An 18,497-nucleotide genomic window follows, 5' to 3' on the forward strand; every position below is an offset into this window, starting at 1 on the left:
GCGGAAGTGGCTTGTATGAAGTGACGGAGGGAAAGATGAGGTTTCCCCTGCAGTCTTTACACGGGTTTGAGTCGGCATGTTGGCTGACAGGTGTGCATGTAACACCTTGAATCCTGAACCTTTTGCTTGGGTGTGTCAGAAGAGCTGTCAGATGAGCTGTCCCCCCCATCAGAGTCAACCACAGCCGCACGCTACGCAAACACATTTGTACCGCTATGGGTTCATGCCTGTTAAGCATTAGATGTAATTTATGTATTTTAAAACAAGAGGCCATCAGTAGAAGCTATTTGGTTTAGAGCAGGGGTCTCAAACACACGGCCCGCGGGCCAAATGTGGTCCGCAGGACACTAGTTTGAGGCCCCCAACTTGATATGAAAGTTTAAAGTTAGTGCGGCCCGCGCAAGTTTGATATGGATGCTGTATGGTATCATGTACCCAGAAAAAATTATTACGTTTGATTAATGTTCATGTTAATAGTTATCCTCACTATCCGTGTGGAAGTGGTAAGTTTTTGGCTATTTAAGTTTAAAGGAAATAACTTGAAGGCTACCCTTTAGGTCGCTAGATCTCTAGTTTGCGAGTTAGCATGTGTCTCAAGACCCTGCAGTTGCGCAATATGTTGTAAATAAAAAGAGTATAAATGTGACTATAGTCGTGTTTTGTCATGTCTACAGGGCTCTAATAATGCTTTGTTCATTTTAATCTGAAAAAATAATTTGTCTACCCACCAACTATATGTGGTTTCTTTAGTTTTTATTATTTGCCGTTTTATTATTATTATTATATTTATTTATTACTGATTGATTATTTTCTTTATTCTTGATTTGTTTATTTATTTTTCATTTTATTTTGTGCAGAAAAATAAAAATTAAGATATTTGAGAACAGAGGAATGTTTTATCAGAGCTTTTATTGTAGAAAATCGGAACCAAAGCACTGAAAAAGTTTGTATATTTTTCTGTTTTTAATAAATGTTTTTATTTTTTATTTTTTTTGGAAAACCTGATGCGGCCCAACCTTGCCCAGACCCTAGCTCCAGTGGCCTCCAGGTAAATTGAGTTTGAGACCCCTGGTTTAGAGGATAGATAATTTTATTAGAAGTCATCATGGATAAATACTTTTGATGCTGAATGGTTGCACCAGTAACCCTAATTCAGAGAGACATGTATTTTATTAGTGTTCAGTTTGGCAGTATTTGTCCCTCAAAACAACAAAGTCTTATTGCATGTTCAAAGTTTTAGTTGCACACACACATCTGTTCAGTATCATATATTCTATATACTAAGCATACTTACTACATACTAAGCAAGAGTCTGGAGGAAGTAAAATGAAGCAATGCAAATGATATACAAAGAGCTCTTATCAAATGCACTTCTCCAACCTTGTGGCTGTTTTTATGGATTAAAGCTGCTCTAAAAGTGACATCCTCTTTTGCCTCCTGCGCAAAAACACTTAAAATATGCACAAATACGTCTTTGGTATTGAATGTGTTAAAAAACAAAGATAGCAACTTTTGCTTTTGTATGCCCTAAACAACAGTCCATTCTGAATGAATACATTGATCCAATGTCAATTACATTTTTATAGAAAGCTCATTATTGCATTTGTTTCTTACGTTCCTTTACAAGTCTAGTAATACTGAATTAAAAAAAAAAAAAAACGTTTCAGGTTCACCGATCGATCTGCAATTTGTTGTTGCAGTCTAATGTTGTCATCCATCCTTCCATGATGGCAATGTATTAAGTTTCGTTTCATGTCAAGCTTTATCAAAATATGACCATGCAAAATATACATTTTTGACTTAGGATTAAGTAACCAAATTATTACATTTAATTTTTCCATCCATTTTCTATACCGCTTATCCTCATGAGGGTCGCGGGTATGCTGGAGCCTATCCCAGCTGTCTTCGGGCGAGAGGCGGGGTACACCCTGGACTAGTCGCCAGCCAATCACAGGGCACATAAAGGCAAACAACCATTCACACTCGCATTCAAAATGTCAAATGGTACAGAGAACAGTGCTTATGTTGGTCAGTATTTCCCAGCCTTTATTGAGCCAAGGCACAATGTTTTACATTATAAAAGTCTCCAGAAACACCATCAAGTGTGCCATGGCTTCTTCTGTTGCATGGCAACAATTGGATACACAGGAAGAGCATTTAATACTACCTGTCACGCCGCATCAATAAAGATAATTTTTACAAAATAATACTGAGTTAATAATAAAAAAATTCCCCGAACCATCCATCCAATTAATTTGGATAATTTCTCTCAGCAGACAGTGATGATCTTTCATATCACACTAAGTTGCTGTGGCACAGTGGTTGGGATTCACTGGTAGGTTCTCCTTGCTAATATAAACCTTGAGCAGTAGTATTGATATTTGTGTAAATAGTAAATGTCGGGGTGCAACACTCTCTCCTTCCTCGCTGTTGTAAGCAATCACTTAATTTACCCGTACATCACACCAGATGCTGAAGCTGACTGACGTCATCACACTTCCAATATTTATTTTGTGGACGTACATGCAGTTATAGTATCCCCCCCCCCCCTGCATAGAAATGTACAACAATATTTATGCAGTTTAATTTGTGACTATGAAAAATATAGACTGGTTTTCTGAAACCACTTTTGCTAATATATATGCTAGCTGGGGGTGTTCTTATATTTCTGGTGCAAGATGCATACTGTCCTTTTTTTAATATAGTTCATTTGCATTTTTGTCCATGGTGATTCTTCCTTACTGGTAAATTTTCGAGAGTCTATTTTATTCCATAATTTCACTCAATAACAATTTTTGTGCAACTTCATGAACATTCATGAAAATACAACCGTAGTATTGGAAAACTGACACTAGTATGAGTTGGCTGTGGTATTTATTTATTTATTTTAACTCATAAAGCCAGGCTGCACAGTGGAAGAGTGGTTGGTGTGCACGCCACACAGCTAGGAGACATTTGTTCAAGTCCCCCTATGTTGAGTTTGCATGTTTTCCCTGTGTGTGGGTTTTCTCTGTACCACGGTTTCCTCCTACATTCCAAAAACATGCTAGGTTAATTGGCGACTCCAAATTATCCGTAGGTATGAATGTGAGTGTGAATGGTTGTTTGTCTATATGAGGCCTGTGATTGGCTGGCGACCAGTCCAGGGTGTACCCCGCCTCTTGTCCGAAGATAGCTGGGATAGGCTCCAGTACGCCCGCAATCCTCACAAGGACAAGCGCTAGAAAGTGAATGAATGAATGAATGAATTAATAAAACCACAACTGTAAAGCTGAAACTAAGTCTCGAGTTGTTAAACAGAGGATAGAGTCAAAAAAAAAAAAAAAAAAAAGTATAAAATTATCATAACAAAAATTAAATTAATAAAATTAACAGTTTACACATTCTTCATAAATTGTTGAAAAACCGGTGGTTTGGTTAGGATACTGTTTTGCGGAACGCAAATTTGAAGGTCGTGGAGCGTTGATACAAAGTTTCAAAAGAGAAAAAGTAGTGATGCTGTAGGATTCAGTCTTGGCAGCATCTTCCGCCTTGTTCCATTTCCCAACAGCTCTCATCCGTTTAAGGCTTGCTGTCAGTCAGTACTATCATATCGGTAAACACAAATTTTGGCTTACTTTTGTTTTGCTGAACACAACCAAAAACTGCAGTTCAAAGGGCTTAATAACAAACTAATGAACCCAGGGATTGTGCGCCTACTTTTTCCGTTTCTCTGGGCATCTGGTGTTTAAGCACCGTTTGAGTTCATTTTATATTTCAATTGATTTTCTACAAGCATGGCAAATCTTGACTTGGTGATATTTATTCATTCTTCTTGGTACAAAATGTGGGAGCTTCTTTTCCTGCACAGCACATTTTGGTCACCTCGCAGATGTTCAGTTGGATTCAACTTTGACTACTTCCTCTTTTCTTTTTTTATAATAATAACCTTGACTAAAGCCACATTCTTTGCCGAGGAAAAACAACCCAATAAACATGTGCTGCCACCATAATACTTTTGATTTTGTTTACTTTGATGATTTGCAGTGTTGTTATTTTTTTATACCATACATAACTTTTGGAACTATGGTCAGATTTACAATTATTAGTATTTCATTGTTGTCCCTTTACAGTCCATGCTATACACCAGTGTTTATAATTTTTTTTTGTCTCGTGTACCCCCTGAGCCTTTTTGTATGTTCACTCATACGTGTTGATAATTTTCCACTACTCGAAGGTAACATGATTTTGAAATAAATGTGCCACAGGTTCTAGTCCAGGGGTGGGCAAACTACGGCCCGGGGGCCACATCCGGCCCGCCAAGTGTTTGAATACAGCTCGCCAAATCTTTCCAAAGTATTTCATTTAAACTCAACATACAACCTGGCATCATGGCCTGAGCCAACCTTTTGATGGTTTTATCAATTTCGTTTTTTGACATGGTCTGTTGTTTACAAAGTGCTCCTGAAAAAAGGGACACAAGCACATAATAATAATAATAATAATAATAATAATAATAATAATAATAATAATAATAATAATAATAATTTTTATTATTAGATTATTGTAATCATTATTAGAACTATTATGATTATTATAATTATTATATTAATGCTAATTATTATATTAATTATATATGATATTATTTTTATATTTGCATATTTTACATAATAATATAATAATAATTATTATTTAAATTTTATTGTAATTATTATAATATTTTATTATTTTCAAAATATTTAAATATAAATATAAAATAATAAATAATAATAGCAGATTGCATGACAATTTTACAGATACAATAATACCAGGTGGACTGTTACGTCTAAAATATATAGTCTGCACCCCCCCCCCCCCCCCCCCCCCCCCGTAAATTTTGTCATATCAATGCGGCCCGCGAGTCAAAAAGTTTGCCCACCCCTGTTCTAGTCTCCCGGGGGAAACGAGTTGTTGCACACACGATGCATCTTATATATTTCCACAATGCTATTTGCTTGCGTACCACTATGGTATGTGTACCCCTGGTTAGAAATCACTGCTAATAACAATGGCTTGGAAGTTCTCATGTATCCTTCTCCTGTGTGACAACCTTCATATCTGCTTGATTCTATCTGAAATTTTTTAATCGCACAATTCTGGCGTTTTATATGATTTTTCTGGGGTGAGCTGATTTCAATGATATACAAAAATGCTTTGCTTTTGGGGACATCATTAACTTTGAAGAACTGTCGTCTTACCCATTTACATTTCCAAACATTACATACAGACATACAACATACATCGATTAGTTGTCTTAAAGTATAGAAATATGACGTTTGTTACAGTAATCCCTTGTTTATTGCGGTTCACTGGTTCCAGACCAGACCTTAATCAGTCAATATCTGCGAAGTATGATTCCTTAATAGCAGGCTGCACGGCGACCGAGTGGTTAGCGCACAGATCTCACAGCAGTAGTTTGCATGTTCTCCCTGTGCATGTGTGGGTTTTCTCCGGGTACTCCGGTTTCCTCCCACATTCCAAAAACATGCTAGGTTAATTGGCTACTCCAAATTGTCCATAGATATGAATGTGAGTGTGAATGGTTGTTTGTCTATATGTGCCCTGTGATTGGCTGGCAACCAGTCCAGGGTGTACCCAGCCTCTCGCCCTAAGACAGCTGGGGTAGGCTCCAGCACCCCCCGTGACCCTCGTGAGGATAAGCGGTAGAAAATGAATGAATGAATGTTGAAATTGCAGTATTTACGACTTACATACAGCTTTTAATATTATTAGAGCTCTCTAGACATGAACTAACACCCACATAGTCACCTTTACACTTGTTTTATCCAATATAGTAGACATAATAAGACTAAGTAAGTGCAGTAAGTGGTGTTGGGGGTTTAGAGTTGATTGTTAGTGTGGGGTTACAGCCGCAACAATAGCCTTCATGAGGGATTTTTATTCTGGATTATTGTCTCTGTTGTGAGATAATTCAAACATGCAATAAAAGCCTGTTGTTTTGGTGATCAAATCTGGCATTTCTGTCTCTCTGAACATTCCATAGCATTACTGACACCTAGAAACCAGTGTAGAATACATTCTTTTACAGTGTCTTTGAATGTACACTGTTTTCTGAAAAAATTGTATTTTAGTTGATTTATCCATTTTAGGTATTTGCTTCAACACACTTTTGTTTTTACTAATAATAAGCCCAAAATGATATGATTTATTCATGTGTATGTTTTTGAAGAACCGTGGTAAAGAAGTGGTGAGGGACGACTGTTTGTCCATACGTGTTTCATATATATTTATCATATCTATTTATTTTGTTTTTGCTATGGCCTGTGTATGCATGTGTATAGACGAGTTATGAGTGGATGTATGAGAGCGAGCTAGAGACGAGATATATGGCTTCACTTGAATTACCTGCTAATCATAGACAGTGATGTATAGTCATATTACAGCACCAGGCAGACATCTGTGATCTATACCATCATTTTTATTCTGATTGACATTTTCTGACAATCTCGTCCGAAACACAGCCTGTGTGTACATGTGTGTGAGTTTTTGTGCAAATGCGTTCTCAATCTGTGCTGCAAACCTGTTCATCTCAAGGCTCTCCCTCTGAGATAGAAGCAAGGTGTTGCTTGCATCCAGGCCAGCCAAATGCACTGTGAATGGATTTCACGCGTATTCGAAACGGCGGGAAGTTGATGGAAAATGTTCTTGAGATGACACATTTTAATGTTTCCACCAACCCGTTTCAAGGACAAATTGTGTGGCTGTGCATGTGGGGGGGGTTACAAGATTGGTTTTCTGAGTTTGGTCCCTGTGGTTATCATGGAGATGCTAAGTAGACATCTTGGCAACATAGTACTGTTGGATATGACATTGTGTCATTCACTATGATTGTCTGTTAAAAAAGAATATCTGTAGTTGGGGACGATTTAGTACTGTAACTATGGTCCACTTTTTCTCACGTTATTTTCAAAAGAAAAAGTGCACAGCAACATTTTACGTATATGTCCCTGATCATTCAGTGCTATTTTTGATGTTTTTCTAAAAGACAAGCTATGTCAAATCTATCCCTAATATTTAAAGTTTCGATCTTAGAAAGACTAAAAGGATACATTGTAGTATATGAGGAGTTTTGAAGAAAGTTTCAGCAGAAGATGGAATTTGTTGACTTAAAAAAGGAAGACTAAAGGGAAAAATATACTTCTTTTGGAATTTTCATCATCATCCACAATCCTATGTGAGACAAGAACACACATCTTTACCATTTTGGTGCATTCTAGATAGCTGGCGCCTATTTCACCTATCAAGCCCAATAAAAAACCCTCCAAGAATGTTTGGCCCGTGGGCCAAATGTGGCCCGCAGGACACTAGTTTGAGGCCTCGGCCTTGATATGAAAGTTTAATGTTAGTGCAGGCAGCGCAAGTTTGATATGGATGCTGCATGGTATCATGTACCCAGAAAAAATTATTACGTTTGATTAATGTTCATGTTAAAGGTTAAATAACTCTTAATAGTTATCCTCCCTATCCGTGTGGAAGTGGTAAGTTTTTGGCTATTTAAGTTTAAAGGAAATAACTTGAAGGCTACCGTTTAGGTCGCTAGCTCTCTAGTTTGCGAGTTAGCATGTGTCTCAAGACCCTGAAGTTGCGCAATATGTTGTAAATAAAAAGAGTATAAATGTGACTATAGTCGTGTTTTGTCATGTCTACAGGGCTCTAATAATGCTTTGTTCATTTTAATCTGAAAAAAAATAATTTGTCTACCCACCAACTATATGTGGTTTCTTAAGTTTTTATTATTTACCGTTTTATTATTATTATTATTATATTTATTTATTTATTACTGATTGATTGATTTTCTTTATTCTTGATTTGTGTAGAAAAATAAAAAGTAAGATATTTGAGAACAGTGGAATGTTTTATCAGAGCTTTTCTTGTAGAAAATCGGAACCAAAGCGAAGTTTTTAATTTTTTTTGTTTTTAATAAATGCACTTTTTTTTTTGATGCGGCCCAGTCTCACCCAGACCCTAGCTCCAGTGGCCCCAAAGTAAATTGAGTTTGAGACCCCTGTGGTACATGCTTATACAGTGAAGAAAATAAGTATTTGAACACCCTGCTATTTTGCTATTTCTCCCACTTAGAAATCATGGAGGGGTCTGAAATTTTCATCGTAGGTGCATGTCCACTGTGAGAGAGATAAACTAAAAAGAAAAATCCAGAAATCACAATGCATGATTTTTTAACAATTTATTTGTGTGATACAGCTGCAAATAAGTATTTGAACACCTGTGTATCATCTAGAATTCTGACCCTGAAAGACCTGTTAGTCTGCCCATTAGAAGTCCACCTGCACTCCATGTATCATCCTGAATCAGATGCACCTGTTTGAGGTCGTTAGCTGCATAAAGACACCTGTCCACCCCATACAATCAGTAAGACTTTAACTTGTAACATGGCGAAGACCAAAGAGCTGTCCAAAGACACCAGAGACAAAATTGTACACCTCCACAAGGCTGGAAAGGGCTACGGAGCAATTACCAAGCAGCTTGGTGAAAAAAGGTCCACTGTTGGAGCTATCATTAGAAAATGGAAGAAGCTAAACATGACGGTCAATCTCAATCGGAGTGGAGCCCCATGCAAGATATCACCTCGTGGGGTCTCAATGATTCTAAGAAAGGTGAGGAATCAGCCCAGAACTACACGACAGGACTTGGTCAATGACCTGAAAAGAGCTGGGACCACCGTTTCCAAGGTTACTGTAGGTAATACACTAAGACGTCATGATGTGAAATCATGCATGGCACGAAAGGTTCCCCTGCTTAAACCAGCACATGTCAAGGCCCGTCTTAAGTTTGCATATGACCATTTGGATGATACAGAGGAGTCATGGGAGAAAGTTTTATGGTAGGATGAGACCAAAATAGAACTTTTTGGTCATAATTCCAATAAGCGTGTTTGGAGGAAGAAGAATGAAGAGTACAATCCGAAGAACACCATCCCTACTGTGAAGCATGGGGGTGGTAGCATCATGCTTTGGGGGTGTTTTTCTGCACATGGGACAGGACGAGTGCACTGCATTAAAGAGAGGATGACTGGGGCCGTGTATTGTGAGATTTTGGGGAACAACCTCCTTCCCTCTGTCAGAGCATTGAAGATGGGTCGTGGCTGGGTCTTCCAACACGACAACGACCCGAAGCACACAGCCAGGAAAACCAAGGAGTGGCTCCGTAAGAAGCATATCAAGGTTCTAGCATGGCCCAGCCAGTCTCCAGACCTGAACCCAATCGAAAATCTTTGGAGGGAGCTCAAACTCCGTGTTTCTCAGCGACAGCCCAGAAACCTGACTGATCTAGAGAAGATCTGTGTGGAGGAGTGGGCCAAGATCCCTCCTGCAGTGTGTGCAAACCTGGTGAAAAACTACAGGAAACGTTTGACCTCTGTAATAGCAAACAAAGGCTACTGTACCAAATATTAACATTCATTTTCTCAGGTGTTCAAATACTTATTAGCAGCTGTATCACACAAATAAATTGTTAAAAAATCATGCATTGTGATTTCTGGATTTTTCTTTTTAGTTTATCTCTCTCACAGTGGACATGCACCTACGATGAAAATTTCAGACCCCTCCATGATTTCTAAGTGGGAGAAATAGCAAAATAGCAGGGTGTTCAAATACTTATTTTCTTCACTGTACATGCATATTTGTGATGCATGTAGATTACGGTATTTTGGTCATTTTACCGGAACATAAAATAAGATAAGATATGCCTTTATTGGTCCCTCAGTGGGGACATTTGCATGAAGGGGGACAACACTGGGAGAGGGGAGGGGAAAAAAAAACAACTCCAAACTAGACTCTTAGATGAAGGAGTACAGTGTGGGACTGTTAAAAAAAACCTCGGCACACAAATCGGCATACAGGTAAAATACATAGTTCACGCACATAGACACAAGACCAGCGCCACGAAGGGAAAATAGCCGATTCCTGGGCACATTGATTTTGCATACTCACATTACCTCCGGCAACAACAACAGCACAGAGAACGTGTTCTGTGTCGTTCTACACGATGAGGATTCAGTACATTTTGGAGCCTGGATACATGAACAGTGAGGTACAAGTTTTAGAAGCCAAGCTGGAAAGATGAGAGAGTAAAACGTTGCAGCAGACGGGGGGGGGCGAAAGATTCAGAACCGGCATGACTTGGTGGTGTTAACGCAGAGCTTGCCAAGAACTCAAGCGTTTTGGACACAGCTCCAATAAAATGCATCATAATGAAGAATTGCTAGTGCTAACAAACCCTGCAGTGGTAGAAACTTTTCTCCACCTACGTAAAATGAACAGGAAAGGACGCCTCAGGCCAGGTGATGCCTGTACTGCGAAAGTAGCTCACCATACTCATGCTTTGTGCTCATGGTACAGCTCAACAACACCTAAATTCCCCAAACAGAGTTAAACACTACGACAATGGTGGTTATTTTTGCTTTTGCTCCCATTTTTCGGAAGCTGAGTCTTTTAAAATTTGTATTAGTGAGCATTCATAAGTCATTATTCCATCCACATCACAGCATATTAAGAGGCTGGTTTGACAGCATGATTATTGCACAGGTGTGCCTTAGGTTGGCCACAATAAAAGGCTACTATTGTTAATACGGTGTTATTACGATACTCTCTAACCGATGCACCACTCTTGTTCTTTTGGCCAGGGTATAATTCAGGATGTGAAGCTGATATTTGCTCCCAACGGCTACATCACACAATGTCCAAACCTTAACCGCAGTAAGTATTACTATCAGCCAGTATGTTCTCAACCTAAATAAATATAAATATATATAAATATAAATATAGCAATGTTTTTACTTCACATTTCATATTGAAAATATGTTGCTTTCATTTTCCGGATTCATTATGTTGTCTTTCTCCCTTGGCAATGTTAGTGTTCCTTTAATTCAAAATTCTGTTATGTTCCGACCCTGTTTCCCATCTGTCAGACAGCCACTGATCAATATGGTATGGGGACATAATCACATGTTGTCTTTTAAGCTAATGCCTACCTCGAACCTAACCAAAATGATTGAGACTTGTGTTTTGTTTACTATTGATTTGTATCCAAATAGTCCCGATCAGACGGATGATTTGGAATTGGAATTTTGTTGGTCTCTCTTATATTCCTTCTGTTTATGCATTTATTTTCCTTTCTTTCAGCCTGTCCAACCTGCAGCGACTTCCTGAGCTTAGTGCAGGGCATTATGGACTTACAGGACCTACTCGCCAAGATGACCCTGAAAGTAAGAACGCAACTCTTCCTCAAAGAGAATTATCGCCGAGACCTTATAAATAAGACCTTGTTTATAAAGTGGATACACTGTATGTATAGACAGCTGACCAAAATTCAGATTCCACTGGCTCTGCAGATAAAATAGAAGAATAGTAGTGGTGAGAGGTTTGGATACAAACTACAAACAGGAGAATTCATTTAATAAAATAAAATGTAAAAAAATCCATTTTTTTTAAATGATCCTGCATATTGAAGTGATTATTATAGTACAAAATGCAATTTAATGGACAAAACAAAATGTAGTACCAACAATCTGTATACTGTATCATCCAGCAGTATAAAAAATCCATCCATATATCCATCTTCCAGGGTTATAGTCCTTATGGTCCATTTAATCTGTAAATATCAATACATATAAAATAAAATGCCGCATTGAGCTCGCGTAGACAACGCCATCATATCCAATTGTAGCTTTAGAGGTAGCCCGTTATCATTAGCATTTGGGTTCACTTATACAGTTAAAGAAGCCCACAATTGTTACATGGTAATGGTAATGGTTTTATTTCATTTGAACATGCATCAGATTACAATTGAATGCATCACATAATCAGTTCACAGTTCCACATGTCCAAAAGGAGTAGGAAGAAGCAAAGCTTATTAAATCCTACCCCTCCATCTGGTACTTTTACAATCAGTAACTGTTACATTTGTTCACTTCCTGCTTTCCATAATACAGTTTAAGGTTTTTTTGTTGTTGTTTTTTTTTGTTTGTTTTTTTAATAATGCACCTCGTACCAAAGTACGTTGTGCTTTGTTTACTATTGATTTGTATCAATACAAACATGTTTATGTCTTTTTTCTCACTAATTATGTTTTTTGTCAAGGGTTTAGATTTTGCACATTGTCCCGTGGTTCTTGAACGCACCCCGTGAGACGCAAAAGTCAAGTTATATTAACTTTGACTTTTTTTTGTTTTTTTACACAAACTGACATGGTGTTTCATTCGAACAAAAAAACAACAAATAAAACATACATACACATATATTTTTGCCACTGTAGACGAGTTCAATCCCAGGAGACATCTAGCCTGCCAGTAGCGTGACAACCAGGCTAAAGGCTGTACTGTGGCTCAGATTCCATCTGTTTATCCACCATTTTCATTATTATTTATTATTGGTTAGGACCTATAGTATATAAATTTCCCCTGTTGGGGATCACTCAAGTATCTATTTTTATATTGATACATTGTATAATTTAAAATGTGTTTATTAAGTGTGTGAGGCATATTTAAGAGAGATATTGGAGGGAAGGTTCTGGAGCTGAATCTAATGTACAATTGTTGCAATAGTCACTGTAAATATTGACTAGTAAATAGAGAACAATGTCAATGTCAACCTGGTTAAGCGAGTAGGAGATTTGGGGCGTGTGTGTGTGGGGGGGGGGGGGGGGGGGGATTCCGTTCGGAACGTAACATAAATAAAAATCTCCCCTATTATACAGAGTCCGAGATGATGAACATTGCTGTCCTGCCGTGTCGCTACTTTCTACTTGTCCATTTCTACACACAAACACATTTCCACCTGACTTGTTCATACAAATCACAGCAGGGAGTATCCAGTCATCTCCAGTTCCCAAATGTACCCTTTCCTTTCACTGGTTGGGATGAGAAGAGTTCAGCAAGGGGTGAATCATTTCTAATATGAGGGAGAGATGAGTGACTGAGCTGTCATTGAGTGTATGCTGATTCCTTTGATGTTTATGTCTAACATGCATGTGCATACACGGATTATGAAGAACAAAACATGCTCAGAAGGCTGGCCACACTCAAACGTGCACATGGAACAGCTGGACGTTCTGCTGTTGTCTACGCATCAAACGCTGGAGACACACATCTATTAGCTTCTCACTCGTGTGATAGTTGTTAGTCACGTTATCCAGGAAAGCAATTCCCCTGCGATGCCTCCAGGCTGATGCTTTGCCTTTGAAATCTGTGTTCCAAGCCTTTTGTTTAGGACTTTGACAGGGCTGTTTTTAAACTCACAGCTCACACAGCCCTTCGGTAGCCAATTGGGACGCCTCTAAATGCCTCAGTGGCATCTAGAATTTCTCCCTTTTTCTTGAAAAGCCTCGATCGTTTCATGGTGGGGCCTTTCTTTCCTGACACGGTGGCCTGAGCGGGTCTCACAGGAGCAGATGCGGCAGACTCAGAGCAATTCTGCTGCTCAGACCAGCCGATGATTTCTCAGTTGACCTTTAATGTTCAGATGGCTTCTACTTTATTCAATGACATCAGTCAGGACTCCGTTAATATGATATCTAGGTTAATATCAGTGCAATGACACCTTGGTTAGCACCATTAATTCCACAAGGTCTGACAAAAACTGAAATATACTGAAACTAAATCACTTTTCCACAAGAAATAATCCAATCCAGACCCCCAAAACTTATTTGTAGTTTTACAATTGTTGTAATTTTACATTTGGACAACAATTTGAAATTCATATATACATATATGAATGAATCATTTGCATTTTTGTCACACTTTAATGTTTCAGATCATCAAACAGATTAGAATATTAGTCAATGACAACAAAACTGAACACAAAATGACGTTTTTAAATGAGACTTTTTACAAACCAACTTGGCTCTGTGTGCAAAAGTAACTGGCCCCCTGTTAAGACATCATTTAACTGAGATTAGTTGCTGTCTGGAAAAGTTCATAAAGCCATTTCTCAAGCTTTGGGATGCCAGTGAACCACCGTGAGAGTCATTATGCACAAATGGCGAACACATGGAAGAGTGGTGAACCTACAAAAGATGACACAACATCATCCAAAGAACCACAGGTCTCACTTTCCTCAGTTAAGGTTCATGACGCCACCATAAGAAAGACACCGAGCAAAAAGAAGATTGAAGCTTGTTTCAATTTTACCAGAAAACATATTGACCTTTGGGAAAATAATCTGTGGTCCGATGAGACAAAGGTCGAACTTTTTGGAAATGACATCTGGTGTAAAAGTAACACTGCATTTCAGAAAAAGAACATCATACTAACAGTGAAATATAGTGGTGGTAGTATAATGGACTGGGGCTGTTTGGCTGCTTCAAGACCTGGAAGTATTGCAATGGAACTATGAATTGTTCAGTGACCTCAAAGCCAGACAATGATCCAAAACACACCAGCAAGTCCATCTCTGAATGGCTGAAGAAAAAACAATATGAAGACTTTGGAGTGGACTAGTCAAAGTCCTTACCACAATCCTATTGAGATGCTGTTGCTTTTCTGACTGATAAATGTAGTTGTAATGTTTTATTCTTGTGTTAACGAAGTTGGACCTTCATTACCACTCTGAGTTCATACATGGTAAGTCAGGGGTCTCCAGCCAGTCGCTCATGAGCTGCCGGTAGCTCTTGAGCACTTAAGTAACTCTCCATAGGCGTTATTCATTTATTATCAACTCCTATACCCACAAAATTAGAAAGTGGGGTTCAACAGTAGTCCGGAAGATCTTTTCGGAGTGTGACCAATCACAGCAGAATGGGCATACTCGGAGGAGGGCCTTTTTGGAAATTCATGGAAATACAGCTGGAATAGATGAAGATTCTGGAAGATCTAGAAAGGTTATCATGTGTAGCTGCTCCATAAGAGTACATAACTCAATACAATGGATCGAAACTAAGGGTGGCCCAACCAGTTATTAGGTTTAGGGGCCAATCCCTTTTTCACACAGGACCATGTAAATGTCTTCCTTAATAATAAAAACAATCATTCAAAATCTGCATTTTGTGCTCAGTTTTGCTCAACATTTAAATTTGTTTGATCTGAAAAATAAAATATCCTGGTTAAGAAATGACTTAATGCATGCAGAGCTAAAGGGGCAAACCCAACCCAACCCTGATCAATGATGTGTGTGTCAATACACATGATGTATTGATGTATTGATAACATGCTCCAGCTCAGGTAACAACATGTTCTGGGAAATGATTCACCTAATACAGTCTTTACCGTGCTACAAGATCAATTTACGTTCGCATTTCTCACTTTAAAGTCATTTGTGTGATGAACAAATGTTTTTTGGGCTGCCGCCAAACAAGTATTACAGTTGAAGGACAAACATGAAAAGTGTTGAGCATGAAAGGAGCTTTAGAAGAAGCGCTGTGCAGTGTGTAGGAGTACAAGGGGGTGAGAAAGGATCTGGACTGTCAGTCTTTTCTGTCATTTTCACTATAGCTTATAGCCTACGGTCTGAAACATGAGCTGAATGAAGATCTTTTATTACTCTTCCTCTAATGAGCTGATCTCAGTGGAACACCAGAGGGTGATGGAGAGAGGGCGAGGGGTTAACCTGCTTGCACAGTCAGACGTTTTGTTTGTGATTGGTCGTTTTGTGGTTATTCTCAGTTAAATTACGCAGAGTCCAGGCTGACCCAGCTTGAGGGATGTCACTGCGAGAAGACGTGCAGTGCCAATGGTCTTGTCTTCAGGAATAAGGAGCTCTGGGTCGAACCAGAAAATTGCAGGAACTGTGCATGTAAGGTAAGGGTCACTCTTCTCATAAATGATGAAACATTCACTGTAGACTCATTCGTTAAAATTTGATGTCCATAATCGATTTGGAGTCACCAATTAACCCAACATGCATGTTGAATGTGGGAGGAAGCCAGAGTACCCGGCGAAAAGTCCACATAGAGATGCTGAGGGGGAATCAAACCCAGGTGTCCTAGCTGTGTGCCCTGCTCGCTAACCACTTGACCACCGTACAGCCCACAATTGTCTTCAATATACTAAAATTGTTTGTCCATAAGTATGAATGTGAGTGTGAATGGTTGTTTGTTTATATGTGCCCTGTGATTGGCTGGCGACCAGTCCAGGGTGTACCCATGTCTTGCCCGAAAACAGCTGGGATAGGCTCCAGCACGCCTGCAACCCTCGTATGAATGTTTGACTTTGTCATAATCAGAACAATACAGAAATTGTCCAGACAAAACAGAGTCTATTTTTTCCCCACCTAACAGGTAGCTTCCTTCAGTACTTCCTTTTTTCCAGGCCTGATACCACTGCCGCCCAAGGGCAGCACCCTGGTAATCATCCTCTAATTAGCGTCCCTGTCTGCTCGCACACATGGAAGCCAGACTTTTAAATGTGTTGAATCAGGCCATCTGTGGCCCTGGGGATTTAGACTTACTGTATCGCTACACAGCAAGCACAGGAGAGAGTTTCGTTGGTATGATTTGCTCCTCTGAACATACCATTAAGTGGATATCTGTGCCATCCTGGGGGGAGTACTTCCAATGACTCATGAAATTAAGAGGCATCTGCAAGGATAGATCAGCTTCAGAGCTGAAGTCAGTCCTCCAGGGCCTCCATATCAGCAGACCACTTGGTGCCATCATCTGTCCTCCAGCACTGAATGATGACTCTGTTAACAGGTTGTATATTTATACCCTATTGGCCAATTCATCAGTCAGGGTTGAATCAATCAATCAGATTCAAACTCTGCAGACCATCTACTGTTTATGTTTACACATTTTAATTTCTTGTGGAGACTCCAATTAAACCAATAATTATATTTTATTATGGTAGTAATGTCGCAACCATTACCACCTATTAGTAATGGTGGTAACTAATTTATTTCATTAATTACATCCATTTTTTTTTTTTTATTATTTAACGCATGCGCACCAGAGGAAGCACGCCTCGGGTCTGACGGGTTTGTCGTGATAGCAAATTGGAGCACGGATTTCATTCTGACCTGAACACACACTGCATTACAATTGCAACACTATATTCATTCATTCATTCATTTTCTACCGCTTTTCCTCACGAGGAAGCTGTCTTTGGGCGAGAGGCGGGGTACACCCTGGACTGGTGGCCAGCCAATCACAGGGCACATATAGACAAACAACCATTCACACTCACATTCATACCTATGGACAATTTGGAGTCACCAATTAACCTAGCATGTTTTTGGAATGTGGGAGGAAACCGGAGTACCCGGAGAAAACCCACGCGTGCACGGGGAGAACATGCAAACTCCACAAATTGAACCCTTGTCTCCTAGCTGTGAGGTCTGCGCGCTAACCACTAGACCGCCGTGCCGCCCGCAACACTATATATATTACATATATACATGGTAAAAATAGTATATGTATCTATCTACTTCTTTTATTCCTTTCTTTCACATTTTCAGTATTAGAATGTGAGATGCGTTCAGGGAAACTCCGAACATCACAATAACAGCTTAATAATGTGTAGTAGTGCGTGTGTGTGCGTAAATAAACAGGAAGATAAAGAAAAACAGGCTGCACAGCATTGGAGTGGTTAGTGCGCAGGGCACACAGCTAGGACACCCGAGTTCGATTCTGCCCATCATCTCTGTGCTGAGTTTGCATGTTCTCCCTGTGCATGCGTGGGTTTTCTCCGACTTCCTCCCACATTCCAAAAACATGCTAGGTTAATTAGCGACTCCAAATTGTCCATAGGTATGAATGTGAGTGTGAATGGTTGTTTGTCTATATGTGCCCTGTGATTGGCTGGCGACGGGGAGAACATGCAAACTCCACACAGTGGAATTGAACTCTGGTCTCCTAGCTGAGAGGTCTGTGCACAAACCACAAGACCGCCGTGCAGCCCACATACAAATATATATCATCAATTATCTTTGTATTCATTAAATACAGTAAAATTGGCATATTTCAGACATAGTTGTTAATGGTGATTGATCACGATTAATTTGTTAAATTGTGTGATTAATCTGATCAAAGTGTTTCATAATTTGTCAATTTGTCCTATAAATAATATTTTACACTGATTTTACACATAATAAAAAAGTGAGATTCTGGAATTTAATAATCAATAATTTTGTTGCTCTTCAGTATCACACTTCAAAGCAGAGCTATCCCATCCAATGCAATGAATTGTGTGTAAAATATAATACTGTACTTAAGAGAAAGGAAATCAGATAAAAAATAAAAATAAAAAAGATAAAAATAAAAAGATGGCTGGCTTTCTCATTAAAATCTCATTAAATGCTATATTACTGTTCTTGGCAGTAATGTCAGCATATAATTCATTACAATCTGTTTGCCGGGTGGCACACTTTTATTCTCTTGATTTGTTATTACACTTACTATGTTGAGCGCATTGCTCTCAAGCATCAATGAGATTTGTGTCTCATGTATCAAAATAAGTTGATGTCAAGACACACTTGATTGTATATTGTAGTTGCAATGTTGTTAAAAAT

General features: G+C 38.9%; 1 protein-coding gene across 2 annotated transcripts in view; it reads left to right on the forward strand.

Annotated features, from left to right (window-relative positions):
* Positions 1-18,497, forward strand: part of LOC131139865 (protein kinase C-binding protein NELL1-like) — a 237,854-nt gene that overhangs the window by 84,614 nt on the left and 134,743 nt on the right. For both annotated transcript variants that reach the window (XM_058089792.2, XM_058089793.2), the window contains exons 6-8: positions 10,682-10,754; positions 11,181-11,263; positions 15,656-15,790. In XM_058089792.2, the coding sequence (XP_057945775.2) occupies positions 10,682-10,754; positions 11,181-11,263; positions 15,656-15,790 (291 nt within the window). The remainder of the gene's footprint in view (positions 1-10,681; positions 10,755-11,180; positions 11,264-15,655; positions 15,791-18,497) is intronic.

The sequence above is a fragment of the Doryrhamphus excisus genome, linkage group LG13, assembly GCF_037039965.1.
Source record: "Doryrhamphus excisus strain RoL-2023G ecotype Guam linkage group LG13, RoL_Dexc_Guam_v1.1, whole genome shotgun sequence".
In the NCBI taxonomy this organism is placed as follows: Eukaryota; Metazoa; Chordata; class Actinopteri; order Syngnathiformes; family Syngnathidae; genus Doryrhamphus; species Doryrhamphus excisus.